Source organism: Ovis canadensis, chromosome 13, assembly GCF_042477335.2.
Source record: "Ovis canadensis isolate MfBH-ARS-UI-01 breed Bighorn chromosome 13, ARS-UI_OviCan_v2, whole genome shotgun sequence".
In the NCBI taxonomy this organism is placed as follows: domain Eukaryota; kingdom Metazoa; phylum Chordata; class Mammalia; order Artiodactyla; family Bovidae; genus Ovis; species Ovis canadensis.
Window position 1 is genome coordinate 89439798 of NC_091257.1, and position 19513 is coordinate 89459310.

The 19513-nt window shown below is 43.8% G+C and overlaps 1 protein-coding gene across 1 annotated transcript; it reads right to left on the minus strand.

Annotated features, from left to right (window-relative positions):
• Window positions 1–1335: 1335 nt before the first annotated feature.
• Window positions 1336–9982, minus strand: LOC138417268 (trophoblast Kunitz domain protein 1-like). The gene is made up of 5 exons (XM_069547077.1): window positions 9889–9982; window positions 7571–7654; window positions 6368–6427; window positions 5043–5144; window positions 1336–1535 (listed from the first exon to the last, which is right to left on the minus strand). Exons 1-5 carry the CDS (start codon window positions 9980–9982, stop codon window positions 1336–1338), a joined length of 540 nt encoding a protein of 179 aa, XP_069403178.1.
• Window positions 9983–19513: the final 9531 nt, after the last annotated feature.

Consider the following 19513-nt stretch of genomic DNA (forward strand, 5'->3'; position numbering starts at 1 on the left):
GTCCTCGGGGAATTGCGGCCCCATCCATACTCTAAGCATGCAACCTGCACTTCCCTATTCATCCCCTTGCCGGCTGGTGGCAGACGCAAACGTTGTGGTACTTCTCTGCTTGAAGTTGCGATTAGGCCTGTATTTTGTCAGTGTTTTTTGTTTGTTTGTTTCTTTGTTTGTTTCCTTCTGGTTTTGTTGCAGAATAGTGGGAAAGACCACTATTCCCCTGGACCCTTTTGGGTAAGGTTTGTAGTTTCAGGCCACAGACTCCAAGCCAGTTAGTTTAATTTAGAATATGCATTTATTGAATTATTTATTAAAAATGCATCATTATTGAAATATAAACCACAGTATTTGAAGCTACAGAAAGGAAAAATTGCAACAACGTTTTAGGGTCAAGAAGCTTCTTCATCACAAGCACTTCTCTCATTACTGATTCTGACAGCTAGATGCAAGATATTCTACCTTGGACATTCACAAAGAGCAGTGATGGTAGGGAGGGGGATGAAGTGGAGGATGTAGTGAGCATATGGGTTAAGACAAAAATCCTGTGTCAAACTTCAGGCTCTACAGTTACTCTGGTCATGATGAATGTGCTCCTACATTCCTTCCTTTCTCCCTCAAATAACTAGGAACTGTCTACTTGGTGCCAGGAACTGAGCTAAGTGCTCGGAGTAAAGGGAAGACATTCTCATGGTGCTGAGAGCCAGCTGGATGAGACAGAATCAGACATGTTGACCAATAGAGGACAGGAAACAAATAGGTTGTGCTGTGGAGGGTAGGGGAGAGAAGGACTGCGAGAGACTGAACAGTTTCAGGAGCAGCCATGGCCCAGCCCTGCAGGGGTCCTCCTCGGGCGTCACATTTTCTGGGAACCACTCTTCACACATCCTCTGCAAAAAGAAAGGAATCTGTTGAGTGCCATCATTGTATCCCCAACGAGGACACCAATCATCTTGACAGAGGCTAGATTTTACAAAAAGTATGAAACCATAGTCCTCATGACCCGAATGGCCAACAAGAAGGAAGTGAGATTTCCATGCCAAGGTGGAGTACTCAGGAGCACTGCAGACCTGCCCTGGAGGGTGGTTGACTCAGTATTCCTCTCTAAGATGGAAGAGCATGTGATTAGCTTAGATTGTCATAAAAGGCATCTCGGTTTGACCTTCTGCCAAGCTGACCCCTGGAGAACTTGCTCAGTGTGTGGTTTCACAGGACACTGCTGCCTCTTCTCCCGGGAAGCATTAAGGAGGAAGACGCTGTGCAGGTGTGACTGGCGTGTGGTCCCCTGAGCTCCACCTCATTCCCCAGTCCTTCCCCTGCCCCTGTGTCCTGCCCCCTGTCTTACCACAGGGACACTGTCACTGGAGAGCAGGTCGCTAAGCAGTCCGATAACGTCTGGAAGTTGTTCTTATTCCCTTCACAGCCGCCATATACAAATGGCTCGCAGTACCCGGCCGTGGCATTGTAGAAGTATCTGGTCATCTGGTCCTTGCAGGGACCCTTTAATTCAGGCTCCAGGCAGAATTCAGGCTTAGAAGCTGCTGGGAAAGGAGGGGCAATGGCTCAGTTATGAGGACGGTCACCACAGCTCATACAAGGACAACAGCTAGAACTGCCAGTTTCTTTGGGATAGAGAATGCTAGGCTTGAGGAGGATGGTTCAATGGAAAAGGCCATTTGAAAACCTTCCTGTGACATAATTAGGACTGTTGCTAAGGGTGAAATAATATATTAATCATGTAAATTTCTATATTTCAACAAGAAGTATTTTAACAAAAATTGATATAATGCCTTTATTTAGCCTCAAAAACTTCTAGAGGACTTCCCTGGTGGGTCACTGGTTAGGAATCTGCCTTCCAATGCAGGATTCCTGGGTTCAATCCCTTTGTAAGAGAACTAAAGTCCCACATCCTGAGGGACATCTACGTCAGCAGGCCACAACTACTGAGGCTGTGGCCTGCTACTAACAACAAAAGCACCAAATAAATGCTCAAAAAGAAGAAATACATTCTATCGCAAAGAAATGAGGTCACAGGTGAAAATCATTCCCTATATGTCAATAATTACTGGGTCTGGGTACCTGGGTTTTATAATACTGTTGTCTGCATTTTGTATATAGTAAAAATGTTCCATTGTGAAAAAATAAATGTGAAGGAATCATGCTATAATGGGAAAGGGCATAAAGAAAACATACCAATGTGTTTACTTCTGATCCCTCAGGAGGACTGAATAAAATGAATGTTGAACTATCAATATTTTGACATTGTGATTATAAGAAGAAATATAGGTGTAGTTGTTTTTCTTTGATCCTATTTCTGACACTGAGTTCCTAAACAGCTTGGTATTTCTAATGTGATGAGAACAGTGAAAGCGTCTTCTGGTATGTGAAGTCAGTGATTTTGGATAGACCCTTGTAAACCAGAATGGGCTCCTATTGCACAGGAAAGGATTGTCTACAAGGAGGTGGGCACTTTCATTCACACCCTCCACTGTGGTCTTCTATCCACTATCCGTTTGCCTTCCCTCAGTCTCAGGGAAGATAATAGAGTTGTCTGTTGCACACTCTGCCATGGCTAAAGATTTAATGCATCATGACTAGGTAATTAAGCCTCCATAGAAACCTCAACAGAGCAAGACATTCATGTGATTAGAGAGACCTGGGATCCACCCAGGGAGCAACATACATCACGCTGCCTGTGGACCACTGCAGCAGCCTGCTCACCTGCACTGGGCCTCTGTCTCTGCTCTTTCCCCCTAGAGGATACTCTGTGCACTGCAGCCTCAGACATTCTGATATTGAGCCCTATCCCATTGCTCCAAAGATCACCTCCTCAGTGACTCCCCTTTTCTCTGAGGATCAAACCCTGATTCTTATAAAGGCCCACAAGGCTCCTCACGACCTGCCCCCATGACATCTCTGCCTCATCCCGTTCACCTCCCCTTCCTCCACCCACTCGGCTCCAGCCAGCCAGGTCCCAGCTGTTGCTCAAACAGACCAGACACGTTACTTCTGCAGACTCTCCTCAATGCCTCCTTATCACAGACGGTTTCTCTGAAACTGAGGAAAAAGCACAGCATCCTTTCTACGCACCACTCTCTACTTTCTAAACACTTATAACCTACCATAGGATTTCTCCTCTTTGCTATTGTTTGTCTCCCTACTACAAGGCAAGCTAGATTGCCATATTTTTTCCCAGCTTTTTCTCCACCTCAAGAACAATGCACTGTAATGACATAATAACTCCCATTATCATTCTCTGCACAAGTGCACAGTCATCAAATAGAATGGATATAAATGATTTCTTTTTAGTAAAAAATCACCTTGAAGATGGGGCACATCAACATAATGGTCAATCTCCCTCTAACATTCACTCTCCTCCCAGGAGAGCAAAATAGTCTGCATGGGTTATCATTAACCTCAAAATGTCTCTAAACCAAATATTTATGATTTGTGTGGAGGTTTTCAATAAATAGCCGTATTGACTCAGTTAGTGGCCATTGTTGACTGATCTCTATCTCAGAGTCTTCCCTCCTCCCCAGAGGTGCTGGCAAGAAAGTGGTGAAATTTCCAACCTCTAAGTGGGTGTTTGAGTTTTTTGGAGGACCAGCCCAGACCTGAAGATTCCTAGGTTGCTTTCCCTGAGTGGTCTCGTGACTTAACAAAGAGAGGAAATTACAAGAGTTTCAGGAGGCCTGGGCAATGAAGCAAGACAAGGTTCAAATATGGATCAAATATATGAATAAGAAAATAAGAGTCAAAAGAGGACAAGTGAAGAAGCTTGGAGACTTTCCTCGTATTGTCTTAACCTCGTATTGTCTTAAAAAGACTGTTTCTCATGTTCCTGCAGTTTCCTGGCTCAGTGATCCTATGTCTTGCTGCTTATTTTAATAATAGTGGAATCATCATTACTTGACATATTAATATTTTTTCTTGACCAAAAGAGGTCAAAGATGATGTTCTTCAGATTAACACACAGGTGAAAAATAGACAAAATTGGTCATGAAATATGAATAGATGATTGATATTCATGACTGATAATCTCTTAAAGATTTCTTGTGTATTTTTCTGCTATTCATTTGAGGAAATTGCAGATGACTGGCCCCAGAGCACAGAGGATAGGGCTGATGGAGTCTGAACAAGATACTCTCACGTCATAGCCCATCTGATACAATACCTGATTCTACCAGGAATTCTGAAAATACCATTTATTTGTAAGAGTTTATGGAGACAGTGTCCTACATTCATTACTTCCCTGTCCACAAACCTTACCTAAGTTCCCAAATCAGTGCAGAGAGTGAGTTTGGGTTTCCCTTGACACCAAATATGTGGTATCTAGACTAACATCAACCAAGTCCCCAAATGACTCCTGGGCATATTCCAGGCACTTAACATCTGATATGAAATCCATGCCATTAGTACATTTACCGACCATTGAGGGATCACAACTGTCCTCACTTTAGTACCAACCATGTGTTCTAAGTCACTTATACTTGTAACCAAATGGCTAAAATCTGGAGGTTCCATGACCACATCTCCATGTTCAATAACTGAATTGAACTGACGACCTGAATGAGGAAAACACTAACTGATTGTTGTTAGATTAATAGATATGAAAATTCACAAAGTGTGAAACAGAGGAGGTGTGTAGGACGAAGGGGACTGTGGGTTGGCAGAGCCTTCCTTCCCTAGTGAGCACAGCACTCTCAGATCATGTATTTGTATACACCACCCCAAAACTCTCTGAATCCCAATATTTATTCAGGTTTGAGGTTTCAAAGGAAAGAAGAACTAAACAGTCTCTTGATGAAAGTGAAAGAGGAGAGTGAAAATGTAAGCTCCAATAGATGGTGATGGACAGGAAGGCCTGACGTGCTGCAGTCCATGGGGTCGCAAAGAGTCAGACAGGACTGAGCGACTGAACTGAACTGACTGAACTGAGGTTTCAAGAATCAGGCTTATTGATTAAATCATTGGCCATGGGTGATTGATCTCAAACTCAGTGACCTTCTCTCTCCCCAGAGGTGCAGAAAATACAAAACCTTTCTTACCATTTTTGAGTATTTGTGTTAGGAACTCCTCGACGGTATGGTTCTCGAGTTGAGTTCCGACTGTATGGTTCTCGAGTTGCGTTCCGGAAATCATCACCTGACCTATGAAAGAGAGTAAATTGCAAGAGTTTCAGGAGGCCTGGTCCATGAAACAGGGAAAGGATCAAAAATGGACAAGAGAATGACAGTCAAAAATGACGAGGGAAGGAGCCTGGAGATTTTAGTAAAATTGTCTCAGGCTTGTTCCCACAGTCTACTACACAAGGGCTGTGTTCCTTGCTTTCCCTGCAGTTCTCACCACAGCGTCTCCACATGTTTCAGTTAGGTTTCATAATAGAGAAATAATCATTATTTGATAAAGAAATAGATTTAATTGTCCAAAACAAGTAGGTAGAGAAAGTGTTTTCAGATTAACACATTGTGGTACAAAATGGACAAATCTGGTTATGAAGTGGGAAGAAATTGTTTATATTCATGACTCATCATCAGTTCAAAGACCTCATGTAAGAAACTTCCCCTATTCAGATGAGAAAACTACAGATAACTTGCTGTGTGACACAGGCAAGTGGGTGGTGGGATTAGGACAAGATACTGCCATATCACAACCCACTGATACACTATAGATCTGCTTGGAGGTTGAAAATATACATAACTGATAAGAGTTTCTAGATGCAGTATCCTACTCTCACTACTCACCTCCCCAAGCCTCCTGTGAGCTCTCAAATCACAAGGCAGGGTGAGTCTGGGGTTTTTCCTGACTGCAAAAATATGGTTTCTGCACAAAACCCATCCAATTCCGGATACCCAGTGGGTGCCCCACTGTCAATTGACTCTGATACCATATCTGTGGAGTTAGTGCCAATGCCACAGGTTGAGGTATCAAGACTCTCCTGACATCAGATGCCAGCCATGTGATTCGAGTCACTCATACTTCTGACTAAGTAACTAAAAGTGGGAGTTTCCATGGCCGCACCTCCATGCTCAATATCTCAATCAATCCGGTGACTGAACTCAGGAAAACCTATACTTACTGTCCTCAGAATAATATACAGGAGGAAACTCAGAAACAATGCAATGCAAGAGACATGGAGGACAAAGAAAGAGTGGAGATGTGAGGAGTGTTCATGCCCCAGAGCACAGCACCCTCACATCACCAGCATTGGTTCCCACCCATAAGCTCTCTGAATGCCAGAATTTATGGAGTTTCATTCTTTCACTTTAGTGAGGTTTCCTTCAATAGTGATATTGATTGAATCTTTGGGCAGCGATGACTGATCTCAACCTCAGTGCCCTCCCTTCTCCCTACACATGAAGGAGTTTCAAACCTTTAATTCCATTACTGATTATGTCAGCCAATCCTTTTAGTCCATGAAATATCTTGGTACCTATGAAAGACAAAAATTCCAAAATTTTCAGGAGTCTTGGACCATGAACCAGGAAAAGGATCAAATATGCATAATAAAATGATAATCAAACGTGGACAAGTGAAAGGGCCTGGATACTCTGATCATTTTTCCCGATCGCTCTGATTAACTTTCATAACAGAGAAATAATCATAACTTGGCACATACTTATTCTTTCTGGCCCCAAGCAAGTAGGTAGTGAAATTATTTCAAATGAACATATTCACAGGAAAATCACCAAAATTGGCCATGAATGTGAATAAACTCTTTATATTTATGATCAGTAATATGTTCAAAGAATCCATGTAGCAGGTATCTGCTGTTCAGATGAGGAAGTTCTAGACAACATGCCCCAGTACACACAGCATGTTTGTAGCAGGTCAGGAAAAAATATGGTCATGTCACAACCCATTTGATATACTGTCCTATTCTGCCAGGAACTCTGATAATACCAATAACTGCTGAGAGCTTCTGGACGCAGTGTCTCAGAAGTGCAGTGTCTTTTGCATTACTCCCCTGTCCCCAGGACTCAACTGAGTTCCCAAAGCACACAGACTGTGAGTTTGGGTTTCCTTGACATCAAATACGTGGTGTCTCTAGCAACAATATCAAATTCCCCAAACACCCACTGGGTGTCTTCAAGTCAATTTTATTCCAGTTCAAAATCTGGGCAGTTAGTATAGATTCTGCACGTTGAGGGCTCAAAACTGTCCTCGATTCAGATGACAGTGAAGTGGTTGTGATTTGACAAAGTAGCTAAAACTTGGAAGTAACATTACAGCACTCCATGTTCAATAACTCAATAAATCTGACGACCAAACTCAGGGAGACCACGCACATACAGATCTCAGGTCATTATTAAGGATAAATCTAGGCACAGCAAAAATGAGTGAGACTTGCAGGGCAGAGTAGAAGTGGAGGTGTGAGGAGCCTTCATGTCCTAGAGAACACCGGACCCTCATAACACTGTCGTGTGATACCACCCCAAAAGCTCCTTGATTGGTCATATTTGTGGATTTTCATTGAAGTTTCACTAAACAGGCATATTGACTGAATTGTTGGCCAGTGAAGATTGTTCCCAATCCCAGTCCCTCCCCTGTCCCCAGAGGTGGAAAAAGTTCAAACCTTTAACCACACCATCGATGACATGGGAAATCACATCTATTATTGAACGCTTCTCAGGTCTCCTTCTAAGGCTCGTCTCCAGACCTATGAAAGACAGCAGATTCCAGGAGTTTCAGGGGCCTGAGGTCATGCACCAGGACAAGGAACAAATATGCATAATAAAGTAACAGTCAACACTGGACAAGGAGGGGACAATACGGATAATAAAATAATAGTCAGAAGAGGACAAGGGAAATGGCTTGGAGACTTCTCTAATATTGTATCAGCCTTGGTCCCAGGGGCAAACCCACACTGGGCGCTGTGTGTTTCTTGTTTTCTCTGCAGTGGATCTGCTCACTCATCCAGGTTTTTCTGGTTATATTCATAATACAGGAATAATTGCTCTTTGGCACATATACTTTCTCACCTAGAGCAAGTAGGTAGAGAAATCGTTTTCACATGAACACATCTTGGTGAAAAATGCACAAAATTCACCATGAAATGTGATTCAACTATTAATATTCATGACTGGTTTCTCTTCAAAAACCCATGTAACATGTATCCCCTGTTCCAATGAGAAAATAGCTGATGACTTGCCCTAGGACATGACATGTAGCTATCTGAGTCAGGACAAGACACTGTCACATTATCACCCATTTGATACAGTACCTGATTCTGCCAGGAATTTTGAAAATACAGATAGCTGAGAACAGTTCCAGGTCCTTTTGGAGCATCACCTGAGCTCCCGAATCACAGGGGAGAGTGAGTCTGGGTTTTACTCTGACAACTAATATGTGGTCCTTTAAGAGCATCGAGTCCCCAAACACCCATTGAGTGTCAGGCAAGTCAGTTTACTTCTGATTTGAAATCTGTGGAGTTAGTGAAGACTCTGCAGGTTGAGCACTCGAGACAGTCCTCAACTCAGCTGCCAGCCCTGAGGTCCCGAGTCGCTCATGCTTGTGACCAAATGGCAAAAATTGGGGTGTCCATGACCCCACCTTCAAAGTCAACAGTTCAATAGAATCGGTGGCTGAACTTAGGAAAAACACTTGCTTACACTTCCCAGATAACTGTACAAAATGTAACTCAAGGCAGTAAAATGTAAGAGATGTGTGTGCAAAGGGGGAGGGTGGTGTGCCCAGCCTCTGTGCCCTAGTGAGGACAGCACCCTCACATCAGCTTCCTGTATTCAAAAACATACAAGCTCTCTGAGCCCAGTTTTTATGTATTTCTTCCTAAGCCAGTGAATTCGCTCAGTCGTGTCCGACTCTGTGACCTGTGGACTATAGCCCACCAAGCTCCTCCGTCCATGAGATTCTCCAGGTAAGAATACTGAAGTGGGTTGCCATTTCCTTCTCCTAGGGTTCACTAAACAAGCATGTTGGTTGGACCATCAGCCACTGGTGATTAATCTCATTCTCACGTCCCTCCCCTCTCCACAGAGAGGAATGAGACGTGGTGAAAACTGAAACCATGAAATGGATGTTTGAAGTTTCTTGGAGATCAGCCCCATCCTGAAGTTACCTTGAGTCTCCTCTTGTGACTCATCTTATAAGCTATAAAGTAGTAAATTCTAAGTTTTAGGAGGCCTGGGCTATTAACCAAAACAAGAATCAAATATGCAGCTTTTGTTACTACACTATAGCAAGGTTCACGGACAAGGCAGGGACCAGGAATAGAGTCTCAGAAATGGGCCCTGATCTGGTAGAGTTAGGTGGGATAGATATATATTTAATATAAAGTAATTAACCTCCAATTAAAATAAATAAATTTATATTAAAAAAAAACCAGGCAGAAGATTAAAAAAAATAAATAAAGATATACTCATGAGTGTCATGATGTCAGCTGAGTTAAAATTTTCCAACATACAATATTGTAAAGTAATTAGCCTCCAATTAAAATAAATAAATTTAAATTAAAAAAAAAAGTTTCCAACATAAGACTTCCATGGTGGTTCAGTAGATAGGAATCCACATTCTAATGTGGGGGACATAGGCTCTGTCCCTGGTTGGGAGGATCCACATGCCTTGGGGTAACTAAGCAGGTGATCTGCAACTACTGAAACCAGATGCCTAGAGTCCCTGCTCTGCAACAAGAGAAGCCACCCCAACGTGAAGCCCACACACAACAACCAGAGAGCAGCCCTGGTAACTAGGGAATATCCTGGCATATCAGGAAGACCAATGCTGTCAAAACTGAACAAACGAACACCTTGCCCAACCTGACAGGAGAAATTCAGAGAAGACTGGTAGCAGTGTGGTCACAGCTGGCCCCCAGCCCTTCCAGGGACTTCGATCATTTCCCTCCAGTCTGTACAGGAGAGGTGAGCATGGACCTACCTTGGTCCTGGGTATGGTGTTCATACACTGGGGTGCTGTCCACCAAGATAACCAGGAGAAAGAGAAGGGCTGTGGAGAGGCAGAGCCGGTTCATCTTGGTGGTGGCCTTGCAGGAGGGCTCCTGAGGATGCTGGGGATGGACTGACTGAGCCTTTAATATCCTGGCTGAGAGGTGGGATCAGAGGATGAGGAAGGGAGTGAGGCAGGGGAGGAGCTGGGCCAGTCCTGTTTATTGCGAAATCTCCCTCCTAACCATGCCTTCTGTCTGCTGGGGCCAAGTCTGAGAATGAGTCAGAAAACAGTAGTTATCAGGCTTGATTATGCCTGTGGGTCTAATGTAAGCACAGACTGTGATCAGACAGATGGAGTTTGTCCAATATAGACACTCAGAGACATCTCAGAACCTTGAGAAATGCGTGGCACATGATGGACAGTCAGTGAGGGGATGAGAGTGGATCAAAGGACATATCGGTGAATAGCAGTGTGTTAGCCCAGGTCCTCCTTTTCAGCCTTGTGCTACTTTCATCACATCTGGACCTCAATGCCCTGCCCCCCCTCACCTACCTCAGATGACAGGGGTGACACAGGACAGCTTCCTGCAACCATTGCCACAGCTTCTCCACTGGATGGATGCTTGCTCTTTTTCAGGTATTAGTCCAGGCAGGAACTGAGCTGGAGAGGGTTAGGCCTCCTGGAGTGTAACGCTCTTTATGCATTGAAAAACGAGTAAGGGGAGGGGGCCAAAGGGAAGCAGGGAACTGAATACATCTCCACCACATGACCAGTTGCTGTCCCTCTCCTGGCGTTGCAAGCAGAAGTGCTGCCTGCATGAGTGGACTTCAGGGGACCTTGGAAGACTGCCTATAGCCACCTTCATCCTCCTGCTCTCCCTCATTGTTGATAGAGCCATAGGACCTCTGTTAGGATACCAGCTCTGTGTATTCCTAACTTTCTGCCTGATGATTTAAATCTCCCAGACCCTCATGTGTTCAGGTTTCATATGAGATCTGTGTTTTCCACATCATGCAGCTACCATGGTGGCAGTGGAGGCAACAGGTATGTATTCCTTCTCTGGAGAAGTCAAAGTCCTTTGTGGTAGTAATAATAGCAATAATGAGTAATCACATTAGGTAAAACTTAAATTCCTCATTTCGGCAGGCATTATCCTAAGCACCTAACACATAAAACTCATCAAATCTTCATTAGTCTTTAAAGAAAGGGGAGAAACTATTGATAGTTCCTCATGTGACTGAGGAGTTACCTGAGATAACAAGAAATAAAGTAATTTGCCTAGATCATAGCTTCTAAGAGGGGATTAAGACCCAGGGATCTGACTTCAGAGTTTGTGCATATACACTCTGCTGCATTGCAAGCTGTAAAGTCAAGTGCACACGTCAGAGGTGACACACCCACAGTCCTTTCACTCATCCTTGTGTGTTTCCTACTGCTACTGCTAAGTCGCTTCAGTCATGTCTGACTCTGTGCGACCCCATAGACAGCAGCCCACCAGGCTCCCCCGTCCCTGGGATTCTCCAGGCAAGAACAATGGAGTGGGTTGCCATTTCCTTCTCCAATGCATGAAAGTGAAAAGTGAAAGTGCAGTCGCTCAGTCGTTTCTGACTCTTCAAGACCCCATGGACTGCAGCCTACCAGGTTCCTCTGTCCATGGGATTTGCCAGGCAAGCGTACTGGAGTGGGGTGCCATTGCCTTCTCCACCTTGTGTGTTTACTTGCAGTTAAAACCATGTAGCCCCCTTGAGAAGGGCAGGGGCTCTTATTACCAAGTTACCCCAGGACAGAGGGACATGAGGGAAAGTTATCCACAAAACAACCATTGTAAGGGGAGGGTCTGCTCTCTCCTGAGATATTTCACAAGAATGATTTCATTTAGCCTCAGATGAATGCACCAACATCCGGATCTTTATCCCATTGTGTCAAGGAGAAAGCCAAGGCTCAGAGAGGTAAAGCCACTTGCTCAGGACACACAACCTGCAGATGGTACAAGTCAATAATAGACTTGAGTTCAAGAGGTCCCCTGGCCCTTCGCCTCTTCCTGCTCAATCTGTCCACCTGAGACCAGGGAGCAGCAGAGACTCCTGCTAAGAGCACAAACTCCTCTTACCTGCCCCCTCCTCTCTCATCTGTCTGTGTTTCTCAACCAGTGTCTTCCTGTCCTGTCCTCACTTTTGCCCACTTACAGCAACTCCCCACCCGGGTCCCCAGAAACAGATGCTTCCTTATGGGCCGATCCTCTCTCCACATCTCCCCTCCTTGTGTCATGTATAACTGAGATCTTTGATTAGGAAGCTTCCTCATTCCTGGGGGCATCTTCAGTGAAATCACAAGACAGGAAAATAACTGGGTTTATATCCGGATAAACCAGAGAACACAAAACTCTGAAATCACATCATATCTCTTCATCTCATGCTCAGTATCTCCCTCTAAAAAATGAGAAATTTGAATTACATACTATCTAATGCCACATCCTGAAAGGATGCAATGTATCTGGGGTATGTAGAAGATGTTTAGAATTTTATGAGGCTTTGTCCAGTGAACATCATTCATATTCAAAGCATGAGGGGTCAATTTCAGTCTAATTGATAAAACAGCACCTGGCTTTTTCAAAATAAGTAGTTTACTTTCTTAAAATGGTGTTGTAAATACTATTTTTATTAGAATTATTTTCAGGCTTAAAAAGCAAAAAACACAAACAAGAGATTACAAATTTTGCTAGCATCCAAGTATTATTAACCCACACAATTACAATTACCATTTACAATTTCAAATCATTTCCAGAATTTAGCAGTGGAAAATTTTATAGAAAATGAACAGCTCACATTGTTGGAAAAACTGAACCATCTGACAACACAGTCTGTCCATTTAACAAGAACCTTCTTCTGTCCATGGATTTCTCCAGGCAAGAATACTGGAGTGGACACACATTCCCTTCTCCAGGTGGTCTTCCCAATGCTGGGATCAAACTCAGGTTGTTTGCATTGCAAGCAGATTCTCTACCATCTGAGCCACCAGGGAGCAGTGGGTCTCAACTCTAAGCGAGCTTCAGGATCCATTAGACATTTGTTTAAACACAGATCTGAGACCTCTAATTTCTGAGGCTTGATTTGGTAAGACATGTTTGGGACCTGAGTCTGCATCTGCCAGGTTTACAGGACTGAGGGTGCTGCTCAAGAGATCACATTCTGAAAGCCGTGAACTAAGCTAAGGAAAGCTGATCTCTTCTCAAGAGGGGAGTGTTCTCTCCAGTTTCCATAATTCCTGTCATTTCTTCTTGCCCATCCTGCCTCCACTCCCACTCCAAATATCTCCAGCCATATTACTCACCTGCTCCAGGGGCATTAACATTGTAACCTATGAGATGGGCTCGCAGTAAGTGTTCAGGAAAAGGTGTTAGTTTATTTCTAGCCACTAAGTCATGTCCGGGATCACCGTGGGTCTGGGACAGTCCTCCCTAATCTTTACATTGTTATTCTTTGCTTTGCAGTTGCCAAATACAAACGTCTTCAAGAACCCAGACCCGACCTTGTAGAAGTATCTGATTATTTTGCCCTTGCAGGGACTCGTGTATGGAGATAGCAGACAGAAGTCAGGTCACAGGGCTGCAGAAATGGGAGGATCTTGGTCAAAAAGGAAGATGATCCTCACTGTTTGGTCTACAAGGTGAACAACTGAAACCACCAGTTTGTTTGCAATAGAGATGGTAGGGGTGCAGGGGGTGAATGTGAAAAGGGCCGTTGATATCCTGCTGTCCAGGGCATTATTACCAATGTCATTAGGTGTCACAGTGACAAGATAATACTGGAAATAATTACGTGTTGTTACTGAATATCTATAGATCCATTGACATTACACCACTGATTAACTCCAAAAGAACAAAAAGGGAGGATATTTATTATGAATATTCTCCACATGTTGAGAATGATCAGAGCTGGAAAATGGCCTGTGGGTTTATAATACTATTTTCTGGATATATGTGTGGTAGAAACATTTCACCATTGGAAAAGAAAGTGTGACATTGGATAACCAACAGTAGAGCACATGGAACGCTGCTCAGTGCTATGCGGCAGCCTGGATGGAAGGAGAGTTCAGGGGAGAATGAATACATTTATATATGCGGCTGAGTTGCTTTGCTGACCACTCAAAACTATCACAATATTGTTAATCAACTATGTTGTTAATCACTCAGTCAGTTCCGACTCCTTGCAACCCAATGGACTGCAGCCTACTAGGCTCCTCTGTTCATGGAGTTCTCCCAGCAAGAATGTTGGAATGGGTTGCCATTTCCTTCTCCAGTCATGACTGCTAGTCCTTTCAAAAAACTCATGTAACCTGGCCAATTGTTCACGTGAGGACACTGCAAATGACTTTCCCCAAGACACAAAATGTTTGAGTGTTAGAATCAGGACAAGTTACAACCCATTTAATCACGTAACCTCTTCTCCAGGAATTCTGAAACTGCAGAGAACTGGGAAGTGGTTCTGAGTTCTTTGTTCAACATAATACCTTCCCCTGTCCCTGAGCCTCACCTCAGACACAAATGGTAGAAAAAATGAGTCTGCATTTTGTCCCTGACACCAAACATGTGGACCTCTGCCAATAGCAACCAGTTCCCCACACCCACTGGGCATCCAAGAGTCAATTTACTTCTGACACTAAATCCACAGAGGTGGCCCAGACGTCACAAGATGAGGGCTCCATCCCTGAGGATGGCCCACACTCTCAAGTATTGATCACAGTTTCTACTGTCACTTACTTGTGTGACCAACTGGCTATAAATTTGCAGATTCACCTCCCATGTTCAATAACTTATTAGAAATATTCAGAGAACTCAGGAAAGCCATTTACTTACTGTTCTCAGGTATTATAAAACATTAAAACTCAAGAACAGCCTAATGGAGGAGAAGTGTTGGGTAAATGGGGAGTTGGGGTTGCCAAGCACCCAAGCCCTCTCAGGGCTCTCCCCTTCTCAATCCCTTGATGGTATCACCTTCCCCGAGGCACTCTGAACCCAGCATTCATGGGTTTTAATTGAGGGTGGAGCCAGGCAAGTTGATAGAATCATTGGCCATTTGTGATAAAACTCTGTATCAGTACGGTGTATGGTCCTCAGAGGGACTGAGGGGGTGATAGTTTTAACCCTATAATCAGCTGATGGAAAATTCTGGAGTCAAGTCCCATCCAGACTCTATATTTGGTCTCATCTTTCACTCATCTTATGATCTATAAAAATGCATAAAGTTCCAAGACCTTCAGGTTGCCCGGAGTATGAACAGAGACAGGAATCAAATATGGATCTTCTTATGAAACTACAGTAAGATCAGGGGCAAGGCAGTGACCAGAAATAGTGTATCAGTTATGAGGTCCCTAATCTGGTAGAGTCAGGTCAGGCACTGATTTTTCATAATTGATTCATAACATGACCTTCTGAGAGTCAAGAAACGTCCCTGGAGTGAAAACTGCCCAATTTACCAGAAGAAATCAGAGGGTTTGCTGCATCCACTTGCAACCCCCTACTCTCTCCCTCCAACCTTGATCTCGCTACCAGTGGTTTTGGGATCAGAGGACCTCAGTTTGTGTCCCAGCTCTGCCTTTTCCTAACTGTGTGACCTGTGGCCTGAAACTTCCCTTGTCTTCATTTGTTATATGAGATCATGCTGCTGACATCCTGGGCTGTTTTCAAAGCACTGTCTATGGCCTCCATAGACATATATTCTTTTTCTGGCAAAGCCAAAGTCCTTTGAGATGATAATAACATTGGGTATTGATGATAGTTAACACTTAACTCTTTCGACCAGAGAGTCAAATAATGGCATGGTGGGGAGGATAAAGGCCTGGACCTGGGTGAGCTCACTCACTGAAGTAAGAAGAGGGCTTTTGGTTACCTCTGAGGAGAAAGGAGACATATTTGGAAGAGAGATTGTGACTTCACTCTGGCACTCGAGGAACTTCCTGATGCTGAACTTCTTTTAAAGAAGGTAAAACCACAGCATCCAGTCCTATTTATTCCTTGTATTCTCTACCCTTGACAGCACATTTAAAGAGCAGTCAGGAGCTGAGGAAACTAAAACTCTATGTGCTTCTCAATAATTTGCCTTGTTCTGTGGCATTCAAAGCATGTTAAGTTTCTCAAAAGGAAACAAAGCTGGGGATTTCTTTGACGGTGCAAACACCGTCATCCTCTTTTATAAAGAACAAATATGTGTTTCTGAGAGTGGAAATGTCTTGCCCAAGTCTACACAGCAGCATAGTGAGTTACTTCAGACAATCTCTTTTCTTTAATACCAAGTCATTATCCCATTGCTGTTGTTCAGTCCCTAAGTCCTGTCTGACTCCTTTGTGACCCCATGGACAGTAGCCATCTAGGCACCTCTGCCCATGGTATTTCCCAGGTAAGAATATTGGAGTGGATTGGGATTTCCTTCTCCAGGGGATCTTCCCAAACTAACTGTCTACCCTATTCTCCCGCACTGGCAGAACTTTTATCACTGATCCACGAGGGATGCCCTCAGGAAGAGTTTGTAGTTGTTCACTTGCTAAGTCATGTCCCATTCTTTGGGACCCCATGGAGTGTAGATGCCAGTCTTCCCTGTCCTTCACTATTTCTCAGAATCTGCTCAAACTCATGTTCGTTGAGTTAATGATGCCATCCACCCATCTCATCCTCTGTCATCCCCATCTCCTCCTGCTCTCAATCTTTCCCAGCATTAGCATCTTTTCCAAAGAGTCAGCTCTTTGCATCAGGTGACCAAAGTATCGGAGCTTCCAGTTCAGCCTCAGTCTTTCCAATGAGTATTTACTGTTGATTTTCTGTGGAATGACTGATCTGGTGTCCTTATCAACCACAGAACTCTCAAGTGTCAAGTGTCTTCTCCAGCACCACAATTTGAAAACATCAATTTTGGGGGGCTCAGTCTCCTTTATGGTCCAACTCTCATGTGCCTACATGACTACTGCTTAAAACCATAATTCTGACTATATGGAACTTACATATTTTTATGATAGTTTGTTTACAGTGGTTTCCTTACACCAAGAAAGATGCCTTCTGGGGCAAAAATCATTAAAAAAAAAAGTCACTCAGTCGTGTCTCACTCTTAGCGGCCCCATGGACTGCAGCCCACCAGGCTCCTCTGTCCATGGGATTTTCCAGGCAAGAGTACCAGAGTGGGTTGCCATTGCCTTCTAGTATTTGTTAAATATTTTTTCAAGTAAATGAATCTCCCATTTCATCCTCATGCCAAGTGCACAGTTATTGAATAGACTGGATATAATAAAATCCCTGTTAATCTATTTGATAATGAGGCCAGTCTATATAATTTTGAGTCTCCTCTAACATCCTGTATCTTGAGAGGATAATGAAATAATTCTTGAACAGGACAGCAAAATAAACACCTTCACTTGACTAATATTGTACCATCTGGATTGAACAGCCTGCTGTCTTGAACAAACTCCTGGAAGTACTGCATTTCCTGCTCTCCCACAGTTACTTCTAGAGGGAAGAGATCAATGTCCCTCAACACTGTGATTAATTTCATAACAGAGAAATGATCATATGTGACAGAGAAATTTTTTAGAGGGTTGGTGAAGAAATGTAGGTAGAGGAGGCTTTTGGACTAAACAATGTACAAAATGGACACCTTTGACAAAAAATGTGCAAAATTTAATAGTAATGACTGGTAATCCTTTCAAAAAGCTCATGTAACCTAGTCTCTGTGCTAGTGTGAGGAAAATGTGGATGACTTGCCCCAGGACACATAGCATATGGGTGGTGGGATCAGGACAAGATGCCATCCTGTCACAACCCATTTAATCAAGTACCTGATTCTGCCAGATATTCTGAAAATGCAGAGAACTAGGACGGGGTGCTGAGTGCTTGGTCCCACATAGTATACTTCCAGGGCCCTAACCCTCACTCCAGAGACAAATGGTAGACAAGAGTGAGTCTGGGGTTTTTTTTCCCTGACTCAAAATATGTGAGGTCTCTTCCAACAGCAACCAGTTCCCCAATATCCACTGAAATCTCAGGAGCCAATTCACTCTGACTCTAAATCCATAGAGGTGACCCAGACCACAGACATCAGGGGCTTGGTGCTTAGGTCAGCCCACACTTCAAGTGTCGAACACAAGTCCTTCTGTCCCTTACACTTGGGATCAACTCAGAGGTGTCATGACCAAACTCCCATATTCAGAAACTTATTGGAACCTCTCACAGAGCTCAGGAAAGCCCTTTACTTACTGTCCCCAGTTATTTTAAAGCAAAAAACCCAGGGACAGAGAAATTGTAGGGCATTAATGGGAAGTTATGGTTGCTGAGCTTCCAAACTCTCTCAGGACTCTCCTCCTCTCACAATCTCTTGATGCCTCATGTGCCCTGAGGCTCTCTGAACAAAGTATTTACGGATTTTAATTTAAGATTGGAGGTAGGAAACTTGATAGACTCATTGCCCATTGATTCTAAACTGAACTCTGCATCAGTAACCTCTCTTCTCCCCAGAGGAACTGAGAGATGATAGTTCTAACCCTCTAAACACCTGAAGGTATGTTCTGGAGTCCAGTCCCATCCAGATGCTATCTAGGTTTCTATCCTAGACTTATCTCAGGACTTACAGATAGACAGTAATTTCCAAGAGTCTCAGGAAGCCTGGGCATGAACGATGACAGAGAACAAAAGTGAATCTAGTGATTACACTACACTGATGTGTACACAGAAGGTTGTGTCCAGGAAGGAAGAGTTGCAGTGATGGGATCCCTCATCTGCTAGAGTTAGTTGGGATACTTTTGATTCAAAGCTGAACACATAGTAATATCTTTTGAGAGTCAAAAATTGTTCATGGAGTTAAAGTGCCCTCTTCCCAGAAGAAATCCAGAGATGGTTGGCAGCACTCATCCCACCCATGCAATCCAATCCCTTCCATGGACTCCCCTCATCCCCCACCTCCAGAGAGGAGAGATGAACCTGGGCTTGCCCTGGGCCTTGTTGCTAGTTTCACACCCTGGTATACCAGCCACGAGGGTGCCCAGGAGGACGAGAAGGGTTGCCAAAAGTCAAAACTGGCTTATCTTCATGCCCTTGTAGGTGGACTCCAGAGGAAAGATGGCAGCTGACTGAGCTTCTCACACCCCAGTTCAGTGACTGGAAGAGAGTCAGGAGGAGAGTGAGGAAGAGAAGGGCCTGGGGTCAGTATTGTACAGTGTGTACTCCCCAGCTATCCATGGTCTTGCTTCAGCCTGATGGGGATAAATGTCCAGTATAAGTGTTTCTTAAACTTGACTTTGCTTGTGAGTCTCATGGAAACATGTTTTGTAGTTGTACAGGTGGAACTTAGTCCAATATGGTCACTCATGGAGGTTCCTAGCACCTAGAGCAGTGCATGGCAAGTGATGGACAATCAGCGAGTGGATGAGAGCAAATCACAGGATGAATAAGTGAATAGCAGTGTATAAGCTCAGGTCCTCCTTTTCAGCCTCCTGTAGGGGTCATCACGTCTGGGCATCAATTTCCACCACCCCCCTGCCCCAACACCCTCACCTAGCTCAGAAGACCAGTGTGACACAGACACGTTCCCTCAACCATTACCATAGCTTCTCTACTGGATGGACCTGCTCTTTA

Bases quoted from the DNA above. Each gene is read 5' to 3' on its own strand.
- LOC138417268 (XM_069547077.1), bottom strand. From the start codon at position 9,982: ATGAACCGGCTCTGCCTCTCCACAGCCCTTCTCTTTCTCCTGGTTATC. The intron at 7,655-9,888 runs GTAGGTCCATGC...TGTCTTTCATAG, and splicing joins ACACCATACCCAGGACCAAG to GTCTGGAGACGAGCCTTAGA. The intron at 1,536-5,042 runs GTAAGAAAGGTT...CTCCTTTCCCAG, and splicing joins AACACAAATACTCAAAAATG to CAGCTTCTAAGCCTGAATTC.